Source organism: Alligator sinensis, unplaced genomic scaffold (genome assembly GCF_000455745.1).
Source record: "Alligator sinensis unplaced genomic scaffold, ASM45574v1 scaffold486_1, whole genome shotgun sequence".
NCBI classification, from domain to species: Eukaryota; Metazoa; Chordata; order Crocodylia; family Alligatoridae; genus Alligator; species Alligator sinensis.
The window spans coordinates 2,112,267-2,125,545 of NW_005842053.1; the positions used below are offsets into that span (position 1 = coordinate 2,112,267).

The following is a 13,279-nucleotide window of genomic DNA, read 5'->3' on the forward strand; positions in this document are numbered from 1 at the left end:
TTCTCTCAAGCCTTGTCAGGAAAGTGAATATATAACAAAAGGCAAGATTTTTTTAAAGTGATATGGTTGTACTGTTGTCTTGTTACTGTACGTTCTTCTTGTCACATCTTGCACAGTTGAACAAAAACATCAAGGCCGTACATCATCAATAACAACTTTAAGATGAAGAAGAAGCTAAGAAATTAATTAAATGAAATTTCTGATTTAAGATTTGTTGATGAACTAATTTCAAAGTTAGCTATGAGTAAGAATACATTTATTTTTCATTTCCTTTTTTTGTATATGTTTAAAAGTTAAGTTGCTTGGTACCAAAATACTTGCATTAGTGTTCAAATCTACCAGCTAATTTTTAGTATGTAATTTAACCCCTTTTCCTAGGCTTAGTCCAATATACATGTTGGTAAAAGGCATGTATATTTTTCTAGTAGGACTAATTGTCAGAAAAGCCACTAGTTTGTTGGTTGGTTTTATTTTGTGTTTTCCAGATTCTGCAACTGGAAGACACTGTGGAGTCTCTATGCCTTTAAAATTCTTAATAGATGTCTGAAAGTGAAAACATCTGTCTCTGGTTGCACCTAGTTATGCTGGAATTTTAATCAGCACTTTGGGCATAAACAGTAACCTGCTGACAGTAAAAAATGGGTCACTTGAGTGCACAGGAGAATTTTGATCAGGCAGCATCCTCCATTCTGGCCAAACCACATTTAACTAACCTTTTCAGGTCCCAATCATACGCTTTATAGTTCATAAAGAAAGATTGTGGCAACTGCAGGATCCTCACTGATGCCAACAGGGCCCTGCGTGAGAGAATTCCATGTGCATTGAATGCCATCTTTTAGGATTCCAAGATAGTATGCATAATATTTGAGGAGATGTGATCTTAGTCCAATGCATTGGAGTAGGACTTGAGATATAGGCTTATTTCCTGATCCTGCCACTGCTTGCCTGAATGATTTTTCACACTTGATTTCCATCAGTTTCTCCATCTGTAAATATGTATAAAAGACTTTTATGGATGAATAGCACTCAAGAATCAGAAAAATAGGCTTGGAAGGTGAAATCATCCCCATCTAAGCCATCCAAAAATGTTCATTTAACTTACTCTTAAAGACTTCTAAAGATGGAGATACCACAGTATTTCTAGGTAATTTGTTCCAAAGCATAGTTATACCTTCATAGTTATAAAGTTATTCTTAATATACCACCTAAATTTCCCTTGTACAATACAAAACATTTACTTGTCCTATCCCCTGTAGCCACAGATACTAGTCTGTCTCCATCCTGAGTATAAATCACCTTTTGGATATTTGAAGATGGTTATAAAATTCCTCCTCAGTCTCCTCTTTCTCCAAACAAAATAATCCCATTTGTTCTAAGCTTTCCTTTTGTTTTCTAGACCTCAAATATTGTTCTCTATTGGGCTCTAATTTTTCTACAATTTTCTTGAGGGTTGATGCCTCTAGATGGACCTACTATAACAGATAATGCCTCAGTGCTTCAAGTGTCTTTACTAAAGTTGATAATGTGCCCTTGAGGTACCATGAGATACTGATACCATGGAAAGATTATTTTTGTTAACTGTTCCACTAGCCATAGAAATATACCACATTAATTGTGAGTTTAAACTAACTTTTTTTGTTCTAAAAATAGATTTACAACAACATGAAAACTAATGTAGTTTTGCAGAATTTATGACCAGAAGGGACTTCTGGATAATCTAGTCTGACCTCCTGTACCCAGTTAAATTGCACTCAGTTTCCCCTTTATCGAGTCCCATAACTTGTACTTGATGAAACCATATTTTCCAGGAAGTACTCCAGTCTTGATCTGAGGATATTAAGAGATATATAATTCACCATTTCCGTTGGTATAATCTATTCCATTAAATAATCTCCACTGTTAATAATTGTCTGTCTTTTTCATCATAATTTGTTTTGCTTCAGGTTCCAGCCATTTGTTCTTCTAAGCCTTTCTGTACCAGAATGCTCTTAAGTACAAAATATTTTGTCCCTGGAAAGATGCTTTTACAATGAGCCTGTTTTATCAATTTAATCCCACATTAATATTTCCATAATCCCATAGTGTGCCCATTATTTTGCTCTGGACTAATACCAGGCTAAAAAAGCCTATGCTTAGGTCATTCTGCTTACCTTACTTGAGTCAGGCCTGGGCATTAACCATACTTCCAGTCCTAAGTAATTTCCATAGTAAACTGAATCTTATTACATTGCCAATTCTTTTAGGACTGGAACAGAAATTACTGTCATTCACATATGATACAACTACTTCATCTTCTTTTTGTTTCAAAGCATGTCTTTTACTTCATCAGTGAAATGGGCATTACACAGTTCTATTTTTTTTTTAATTGTGATTTGTCTATTTAGTTAATTGCTGAACCCCCAACTGATTTACATTTTTATTTATTTTTCTTTCTCAGTTGTCTTCTCTTATAATTTTCGGAAGCTTTTGGAAATCACTCCTTGTGAAACAACAAAATTATGTGCATATATAATTTTTTTTCAGACTTGTCTGTTTGACCACATCCGATGTAGCTAAGTCATGATCATAGTGCCCTTGGTCAATTACCAGTGTTCAGTTTAGGGCTTTAGTATGTTTTAATGAGATCTAAAATAAAATTGCCTTTTGTTGAGTGCAATATTTCTCTTGCCTTAGAAGTTACCATCTATAACGTATAGAAAACAAAGGATGTTTTATCACTGATTGTACAAAACCACCTACTGTATGTCTCCAAAACTGAACTTTCATGTTGCACTTGTTGATTATTGTTTATTTCATTATCATGTTGTTTAAGGGATTTACCAGCAGGGGAAGGATGAGTTAAGGAAAATAAAGGTTGAAGGTCTTAGGAATGAGAGAACTTTGGACAGGAAAATCTTGAGAAATGGGAATTGACCCACTGAAAAAACAGATTTGAATAACAGATCATTAATCCTCCAAATGTCAGCTAAGAATTTATTTTGCTTTTGAAGCAATTATAATCTGAAAGGTATTCCTCTTGGGAATGCTGGGCCCAATTTAGATTGTTAGGAATAGTTGTTAATAGGAGTTTGTACCTGTTGATACCGAAGCAAAACATAGCTTGCTACTTTTTTTCTTGCCCAGTCCTTTCTACATCCCTATTTTGATGCCTAACTGCAAGTTCATTTGCATTTTTAATATCCACGTAGCCGAAGTCTAATGTTTTACAATATCACAATAGGTTCTGTGTGTATTTCACATATTTTTATCAGAATAGGAATGTCTTGCTAATTGTACCTATATTTGTTCATAAAAGGAATTGGGACTAGGGCATGCATGACGGAAGGCCCTCGATTCAGGGATTCGCATCCCTATTATGTTATTTGACAGAAACTGTTGCCATCTTGGTGCATTGAATGGCAACCATCTTTGCAGGCTTTTCTAGACGGGCTGAGCACCTGGGGCAAATTCAAGGGGCAGGAGTTTAATCTTCTATTGGGAAACATTATTTATTACTTACTTGGAATATGATACTACAATAAAGAACAACCTGGGATATGATTCTATTTTGTTAGGTACTGCATGGGCAAAACAATAAAGAGCATGCCCAAAATATTTCAGTCTAATTACAGCAGGTGTAACAGGGTAGTCTGTCCCCATAAGAGGAGGCAGCTAGCTTGGCTGAGGTGGTACAGCTGTGTGAAGTCTAATGAGGGAATGGCTCACTGGGATCAAAAATCCCAGTAGGCAGAACCAGAGGGAGATGCAGAGAAGAAGCACCAGGGATGGGAGACTTCTGGGGTACAAGGAGGATAAGCTGGGATTTGAAGGCTGAAGCCACAACAGACCCCTCTGTGTGAAGGACAATAAGGATTTTCATTTACTTGCTTAATTTTTTAAATGACTGCTTATTACTGTGTCATGCTGACACGCTCCGGGCAGCAAAGGCCAATGGGTTTAAAGACTGCATATTGCCAAGGCTTGCTGAGAGATACTCAGGAAAGGGGAAAAGCCGGATTGAAAAGGTTGTGAGGCAGCAACCCGCTACAGCATGGATGTAACCAGAAGACGTAGTCTGGATTTGTTTTTATAGGTGCATTACATGGAGTGTAATGTAATCAATATCTTAACAAAATATCCCTATACTCTGAAAAAAGAGAGAGAGCGCATAAGACAAATATACCTGACTATTTTTGCATGATGGATTGATCTCTTCTAAGTTACTGGAAAAAATAATAAAGAGAGAAATCTAAATTTGCAAGGTAAATCCCAGGAGGATTCTTGGAAGAATGACACCTTCCTTCTTTAGAGCGTTTCTTATGACTACAAAACCACCGTATCTGCATGCAAGCCACATGTACCATTTCCCCAAAAATTAGGTATCCAAAACTGAGGTGAGTTTGTTTTGTTTTGTTTTGTTTTCAAATGAGGAACCTGATTTCCATGCTGCAATAGAGACTTGGGGATGCTGGAAATAACTGCTGGGGCTGACTCCATGCTGGGCTCTGGCTGCACGCAGAAGTGACAGTCTCTACTCTTCAGTCAGCTCATTCTCTCTTTGCAAGCTCCGCAGTCAAAATTTTAACCGTAACAGAGCCACCACTGAATTGGCAGCAACTTTAGGCTGAAAAATAGACTTTTCCTATCCTGCATGCAGCTTGCATTCAGCAGTGGCTCCAGGGAATTTTTTTTTTTCATTCTGCCTTCCCAGAACAAGATCCTTGTTTTCTGAGAAGAGGAGGGGGATGATATACAAAACAGTATAGTTGTGTATCAAGGGAGCAAAGCAAAGTAATGTTTGAAAATATAATCTAGATTTGTGCAATTGTCACTGACGCATGCAGCTGGAGGGTTCTACACAAGATTAATTATACCCAACAAGTGTGTCAAATGCTGGGAGAGTGAGGAGTGATGTAATACAGTATTAGAGGTACAGTCTGAGTCAGCGTCTTCACTGATGATCTAGGAAAAGAGATAGCTAGTATGCTTATTACTTTGATAAATAACATGGAACTGAGTTAGCTTACCTTCATTAAGTACTGAAAAATATTAATAAAATGGCACGTAATACATTTGGAAACTCATATATGAAAGTAAAATGCCACTTGAGTAATCTTAGTTGTCTGTATATACTCTGTGTAGGTGGTATCAACTAGTAAAGGGTGTTTTTTGTAGAAGGGAAACTAGGAAATGAGTACTTCCAGAAGACAGAAGGGGTGAAAGCAGACAATATGATTATGTTGTGGCTCTACATATAGGTCTAAGCTATTTGGCATACCATGTCACAGAGCCAAGAGGTGATTGCTCCTTTTCAGATAGATTGAACTACAGCATTGCATTAAATTTTGGAGACCATAGTATCCATAGACAACTAACCAAAAGGATTCAGTGACTGATAAGACTGAATTATAAAGAACAGTTCAAACAAAGAAAAAAACTTAAGTATGATTAATGTGACTAAATACCAAGATTGATGGGGAGGGACTTAGTAACTATAATAAGTATTTGGAAGGATGTCACAAACAGAATTTTAAGGGCAAAACAATCGGTGTTTAGAAATGATGGCATGAAATTAAGGTAAGGTAATTTTAGGTAGAATTTCACAAAAATGTCTGCAGGACAGCAATGAATGCAGAAATGCCAGGAGACCCCTTGCTTGTGATTTTAAAATGGGTTTGATAACAATAGTAGAAGAGATGCTGTAGTGTAGATGAGATTGTGGCAGCTGTTGGATGAAGACGGTAAGTGTCTGATCCTATTTTCTGTCATGAAAGGCAGTTACAGAACTCCATTGACTTCCGTGGTAGCACAAACAGGTTCTAGTTTTTTTTATTGTGAATGGGTCTTGTTCTCCACTACTTTACAGTGATTGTATGTAAGGATAACTCCATTGATTTCAGTTGTATTAAATTTAGCATAATGTGAATTAATTTAGTGTTTATCTTGGTTACAAATTTACTTAATTGTAACAGTGTAGCACCTTTTATAAATTAACAATATTCACTTTTTTACAGCATACCATCTCATACAAGATTCGTGACATAACAGTGGTATAAACATGAAGAAACGAGCAGCATTTTCCCCATGAATTTCAAGTACGGATAAACTGAAGTCTGTTGTGAAATGAAGTATTGTTTTTGTTCTTTACCTATTTCACTTAGAGCCAAATCTGTATTTTTTATTTTAAGTAGCAGTCCTTTCTATTAATTTATAAATCAAAATTTGAAATGTGACTGTTTAAAATAGTTCTGAGTTTTTTAAAAATATATTAAAAACATTTTGACAAAATAACAATTAATGAAGTTTACACAAATCAACTCAGGTAGCATAAATGTATTTTGGTGCTTAACTTAAATTCACTTGCAGTTTTTTAAAGTTTAGAGTGAACCTGAATACTGGACTTTTTATAGGAAATGTGCCTTCTATTTAAATATTGTGATGGTACTCTTAATTCTGTTATAAATATAAACCTTTTATAAATATGCTTCTTTGAAATAATTTTGCTTTGTATTCCAAGCCTGTAAATTTTGTAATTCACTTTTAATAAAACATTGCATTATGATGGATACAGCACAAGTATATTATAACATAATCTAGTTGTGCCATAAGTGGCATCAATTCATTGCATTATCTTTACTTTTGAAGTCTTTATTGTACAGAAAAAGGAGCAAGGGGTGTGAAAGTAATGATGACATGGTAAAGCTGGAAAAGATTTATTAGTCTAGTTTTCTCCTATTTTAGATCGGGTTTAGACAATGCTGACAGAGCAAAGGGACTCATAATCAGGTTCAACCAGCTGTGAGAGGCTGACCTTGCAACAGGTGGATCTGGTGAATAGTACAGATAATCTGACAGAGACTGTGGTTTGGAGGAAAAAGGCCTGGTGAAGGAGGCACTTCCAAGTGCCTCCCCATAATCGCCAAACATTTTAGAGGTGCCCTGTCCCAATCACAACTACTGTAATTTGGAGCATCTTGAAGGACCAAGCTACTATGGAGTGACCAAGTATCAAGGGAGCACAATTGAAATGTAAATCCATCTTTTTACCCACATATTCCTGAGGTACACTGTGTATTTGTGTACATGTGCACTCATATACTCTGCTGAGTTGCAGACTTACTATAGCGCTTTGAGGTAACGAATTAGACAGCCTAAAGTCCAACTGGCAAGAAATTAGTCAAAGTAAAAATCAGATAAGCATGATAGTTATCTGATGGGGAAGCAGAAACTGTCTTTTTAGTAATACATCTCAAAGATTTCTGTAGATTAGGGATAAAACTTATCTTTAAAATTCCTTTGGTCAGAATGCTAAGTAATCAAGATTAATAAGTACTTAATGTATATCCGCCATTAGCTAATCATTGCTTAACTACTGAAAAACATTGTAAGAGCTGTTGTCCTAAATTGCAGTGTCCTTTAAAAACTGAGGTGTTGCAAAAGATAAAGCTTTACTTCAGGACAAATGTGCATAACTTGACTGAGCACAGGGAGTTCTTGACAGAACTATGAGAAAGCAATTATAGTCCATGCTTAGTTCAGATTTCAAACTAAGAGAAAGCAAAGGCTAATATTTAAAATAAGATGTGCATATTTTGCAAAGGGAAAACGTAAGAATCACCATTTACTGGGTCAGACCATAGGTCCATCTTGCCCAGTATTCTATGTCACAGGGGCTGAGTAGATGCTGAAAAGGAGAGTAAACGGTATGACCAAAGCTTTTTCCCACTGTTCCTCTCACTTGCAGCCTCCAGCCTTTAACGTCCATGAAGTTCTCGTTCAGAGGCTGTATCCTTAACTCCCATGCTCAATAGCTACTGATGCCCCTTTTCTCCAAGAATTTGTCCAATCTCTTTTCTTCTTTTTTTTTTTTAATCTGGCTAAACTGTCAGCTTCCACAACATCTGATGGCAGGGAGTTCCACACTTTAATTATATGCTGTGTGCAAAAGAACTTCCTTTGGTTAGTTTTACACTTACTATCTAATAGTTTAATTTCATCACCCCTAGTTCTTGCATTGCATGAGAGAGTAAATAATAAATCCCTATTAACTTTCTTTTTGCCATTTAGTATTTTGTGAACCCTTACTGTGTCCCCCACCAGCATCACTTTCCTAAACTAAATATGCCTGTCCTCTTTAGTCTCTCCTCATATGGAACTTCCTCCATATTACTAATCATTCTTGTTGCCCTTCTCTGTACCACCTTTGGTTCTTCAGTATTCTTTTTGAGATGTGGGGATCAGAGCTGGGCACAGTATTGAACATGTGGACAGACACACCATGGATTTATAAAGAGGCATAATGATACTTTGTTTTGTTCACAATTCCTTCCTTAATAATTCCTTATATTTTGTTTGCCTTTTTGATGGCTGCTGAGCACTGAGCTGATGATTTTAGCAAGCTGTCCATAATGACTCCCAGATCTCTTTCCTGTGTGATAACACCTAATATAGAGCCCATCAGAGTGGTAGGTATAGTTTAGGTTATTTTTCCCCAGATGCATCACTTCACAGTTATCTACACTGAGTTTCATCAGCCATTTAGTTGCCTATTCTCTCTGTCATGCCAGACCCTTCTGTAGTTTCTCACAGTCCACCTTGGTCTATACAACTTGGAATAATTTTGTCATCTGCAAATTTGGCCACCTTGCTACTCCCCCCCCCCCCCCCCCCCCTTTCTAGGTCATTTATTTAAACAGCACTGGTCCCAACCCAAATCCTTGGGGGACCCCACTGTTTACTTCTTTCCATCCTGAAAACAAACCATTTATATGCTTTGTTTTCTCTTTGAGCCATTTTCTAATCCACAAATTGACATCCCCTTTAATCCCATGACTATCTAATTTACTTAAGAGTTTTTGATTGGGGACCTCGTCAAACACTTTTTGGAAATCCAAATATACGTCAGTTGGATCATCCCAATCTGCTTGCTTATTGACACCCTTAAAAGCTGTGGTAGGTTGATGAGGAATGATTTCTCTCTAACAGAGCCAGGTTGATTCTTCCCCAGCAAGTCAAGTTCATCCACGTGCTAAGCATTTTTTTTGGTATATTGTTTCTACCCATAAACTTATTGAAGCTCTGTGTGGGGGCCTGTGTAGTCCTCCCAGCACTTTAGGGCCTAAATTATTCATATATTAAAATTGTGCTGAATTGAATGGTATCAAGGAAACACAATAGAGTTATGAATAATTAATTTACAACTTGATCTCTCATAACCTGGAAGGCAAAACTGAAAAACCTAAATCTGAACATTTAGCTTTTGTTAAACGGGTAGACATGCCAGCTTAATGTGGTCCCAGGGAGCCAAATTTGCATTAGGGATGCCAGGTTTTTAACATAAATATCTGAGATTTTGGATGTGCTCTATACTGAGTGGGCTTGGTATCAAGCAGCAGCTGTTGACTGAAAAATATATTGTGTTAAGAACATTAAGTCATTTATTCTGAACTGATTGCTCACCCCATATAGTGCAGGATGTACTGATGTTCCATAATCTGACAGAGTTGAACACAGTCTGAGTTAATTAGCACTGAAGTATAAAAGTGCTTACAAAACATGCTGCATGCACACTGTACATTATAATTTACTCTACATTAAGTCAAATCATGCTTCATTAATTACAGTAATTACAGTAGTCAACCCTTCTAGACAAAGGACGGACAATGGAATTATTCTGGTTACTGCACTAGCACCATGTTCTGCTGTCACCACCTTTGAGTCTGCTGCTTGCCAATGTTATTGTCCTTTGCATTCAAGCTTGGGATACAGTTTGAAGCAACAAGGATATTTGTTGCCCACAGGAAAGGCTCAGTGTGGGCTTCCCTTATATCTTCGGCCACTCTCATATTTGTGCCTCTGTGCAGACCTCTACACTTGAAAATCCCTCCTTTATCTTTAGACCAGTGATTCTCAACCTTCATAGACTAAAGATATCCTTCAGAAAATACCAGCTCTTTGCTTTCCCTTGATTTTTTTGACTACAGAAAAATAGTAGAGCAATTTTTCTGTTGCAGAAAACTCCAAAAGACCACAACAGCTCAGAAGTTCTTTGACGCAGTAGATATTTGAAATCTCTGAGTTTATTTTGTGAATTGTTAGTCAGCTAGAACACACTGAGGTTTGTATGGTTGCAACAGCCCTCGTGAACTGACATGGAACTTTTAGCCTAATATGTAGAGATTTGTGTTAAGGAATTAAGAATCCCATGATTTCGTCCCCATTGCCTTTGTAGGCATGATGCTACAAGGGTAGAATAAAGTGCACCCAGGGCTGTCGCTGGGGGGCGTGAGTCAGGGCAGCTGCTCTCGGCCCCGCACTATGGGGGACCCCGTGGAGCTGGGCGGAGCAATGGCAACTCCACATCCAGCCGCTCGCAAGCCCCCCTCCCCCTGCAACTGCTGCCGATGGTGGCAGCAGCTTCTTCGGGTCCAGAGCCCTGCACACTGCCTAGGTTGATTCTGAGTGCACCGCTTAATTGCTTATCTTCTTGCGGCATACCACTACTTTCATTTGTATGCTGACCACTTAGTCTCTTACATTACAGTTTGCTCTGTGCAGGTGATCAGGTTGTGGACTCTCCATCCTTGGAGGTTTTTAAGACCCAGCTAGACAAAGCTTTGGCTTGGATAATCTAGTTGAGGGATGGCTCTGCTTTGAGCAGGGGCTTGACTGGTGACCTTGTGAAGTTGCTTCCAACCCTAATTTTCTACGATTCTATGTTCTTTGTACTCATTTGTAGCTCTTGACTTGACTTCAGTGCGGCCCCATGTTGATGTAGATATTTGCTCCCCTAAGTTACATAACAGATCAGCCACTTACATTATAAACACCCTGACAGAAGGACCATTTCTTGCTTGTTTGCAAAACACTTGTGTGGAGTACCTGCTGCTGTTATGGAATGATGTGACAAGGCTCTGGAATATCTGAAGAATTCAAGATCATCTTTCATATAGTTATGCAGGACTTGAGCTCTGAACAGATCATAGAAAGAAGATGGATAAATTAATTGTTTAAATGGTGAAAAATGACCTTGTGCCAGTTTGAAAAAGCCGCAACTGGTTGATGTGCTCCATGAAATCGGTTTAAGCCCACCCAGTCAATGACATATTTAGCTCTGGATGACTCGGAGCTCCACACAAAACAGCTAAGAATATTTTGAGATGTGCCATTTCTATACAATGCCAGAGCTACAGTCTGGAGTCAGACTCAGTTCACTCTGAATTTTATTTATTTTTTCCTAACTTGTAAACCAGGGGAAAGCAAAATATGGGCCACGGGCCAAATCCAGCCCATAGGGCCCTTCTAAAATTTAGACAACTATTACCCTCCAGTTGCTGCCTGTCTGAAAGCTAACAAGGCACTGGTGGCAGGAACTGCTGGCTGCAAGAGCAAGCAACTTGGGTTCTGGTTGCACCCCCACCCCAGCTAGAGTGCCAGGAGCACCACGAGCATGGAGCCGGCACAGCCTGATGGTGCAGGACTTCCCATGGATCCTGGCACTCTAGCCTGCCACTGGGCTGGGCCTGGCTATCTTCATGCTGTGCTGTGTTGGTCTGAGCCATGCAGCCAGGAACCACATGCTGCCAAGCTGGGCTGGGCTGACTTAATACTGTGCACTGTGGTCCCAGTCATGGAACCAGGAACCATGTGCTGCCAGATCCATCCCAGCCCAACCTGGCAGTGCACTGTTCCTGGCTGACTCCTGTTGCAGCTGCTCCATGTGGGTCCCAGCCATGCAGCCGGGAACTGCGTGTTGCAGGGTGGGGCCAGGCTGGCCACACAGCTCCTGGCTGCCTGGCTCCAGCAGCACACAGCTCCTGGCTGCATGGCTGGGATCCACATGGTCCAGAAGAAGCCAGCCTAGCCCAGCAGCACACAGTTCCCTGCTGCATAGCCAGGACCCACACTGCACAGCATGAACCACATGTTGCTGGGCCAGGCTGGGCTAGCTCCATGCTGAGCTATGTGGGTCTTGGCCATGTAGCAGGAACCACATGTGGCTGGGCCGGGTCGGCTTCATGCTGCACTGTGTGGGTCTTGGCCATGCAGCCAGGAATTGTACACTGAGATGAGATGGTCAGGGCCGGCTCCGTACCATGCCCTGTGGTCCCAGCCATGCAGCCATAACTGTGTTGTGCTGGGCCGGGCTGGCTCCTGCTGCGCTGTTTAGGTCTCAGCCATGCAAGCAGGAACTGTGTGCTGAGATGGGACGAGTAGGGCTGGCTCCATGCTGCACCCCATGGTCCCGGTCATGCAGCCAGAAACCATGTGCTGCCAGGCTGGGCTGACTCCTGCTGTGCTATGCAGGTTCCGGCCATGTAGCCAGGAACCTTGTGCTGCCCAGATGGGCTAGGCCAGGTTGGCTCTGTGCTGTGCCATGCAGTTTCAAGCTGCAAGACAAGGCATGTGGCCCTCCTGACACCAGTCAGTGACTTGGGGGGTGGTCCCTTGGCACTCAATCCTGCTGACTGGGGGGGAGGGGAGTCCCCTGGCAGCCGATGTCACTCACCATAGAAGCGGCTGTACCACTTCTGGAGCTCCTGCAGCCATTTCCAGAAGCGGCACAGCCACTGCTGACGGCGGCCCCACTCCCCAGCTGGCACTCGCAGGGGGGAACTGGTGCTTCTGCCTGCCCCTCTGCCTGCTGGATGGATGGGGTGCACTGGTGCTCTCAGGGGGTGCACATGCACCCCCTACATGTCGCCTCTGCCAGGCACCACAGCATGAACCAGTCCAGCCCAGCTTGTCCCTATCTCCCACCACTATACCCCACCCCCCAACACACACACACACACCCTTTCACAGCCCCCACACACTCCCACACACACATTGACAGCCTTCCACAGCCCTCACACAGTCCCGCTCCCCCACTATAACTGCACACACACTCCCACACCCCTCACCATATCCACAGACACTGACACCCCCCCACCATACTCTCAAATGCACCTATATGCTCCGACAGCCCCCACACACACTCCCACCCCTGTCATACCCACAACCAGGATTTCTCAGTACAGTTTATGGAGGCAGTTGGGTCTAGGGATGTTGTTGTCATGGGGGACCTAAACTACCCAGATATCTGCTGGGAGGAGCAGTCAGCCAGGTCTGACCATTCATGTAGGTTCCTAGCTGAAATATAAGACCTCCACCTTATCCAGGAGGCGCACAGCCCCACTAGGGGAGATGCCTTGCTGGACCTGGTCTTGGCCACTGGGGATGACCTGGTGAGGGGACTGCAGGTCCTTGACCACCTGGGTGACAGTGATCATCGCCTGCTGGAATTCACCATCCAACGCAG

General features: G+C 41.0%; 2 protein-coding genes across 3 annotated transcripts in view; one reads left to right on the forward strand and one right to left on the reverse strand.

Moving 5' to 3' along the window:
* Nucleotides 1-6,541, forward strand: part of CXADR (CXADR, Ig-like cell adhesion molecule) — a 65,533-nt gene extending 58,992 nt beyond the window's left edge. Inside the window, exon 8 of the mRNA XM_006022915.3 lies at nucleotides 5,994-6,541. Within this exon, the coding sequence (XP_006022977.1) occupies nucleotides 5,994-6,035 (42 nt within the window). The 3' untranslated portion in view covers nucleotides 6,036-6,541. The remainder of the gene's footprint in view (nucleotides 1-5,993) is intronic.
* Nucleotides 1-13,279, reverse strand: part of CUNH21orf91 (chromosome unknown C21orf91 homolog) — a 109,429-nt gene that overhangs the window by 15,581 nt on the left and 80,569 nt on the right. The gene's annotated exons all lie outside the window — the stretch shown is intronic.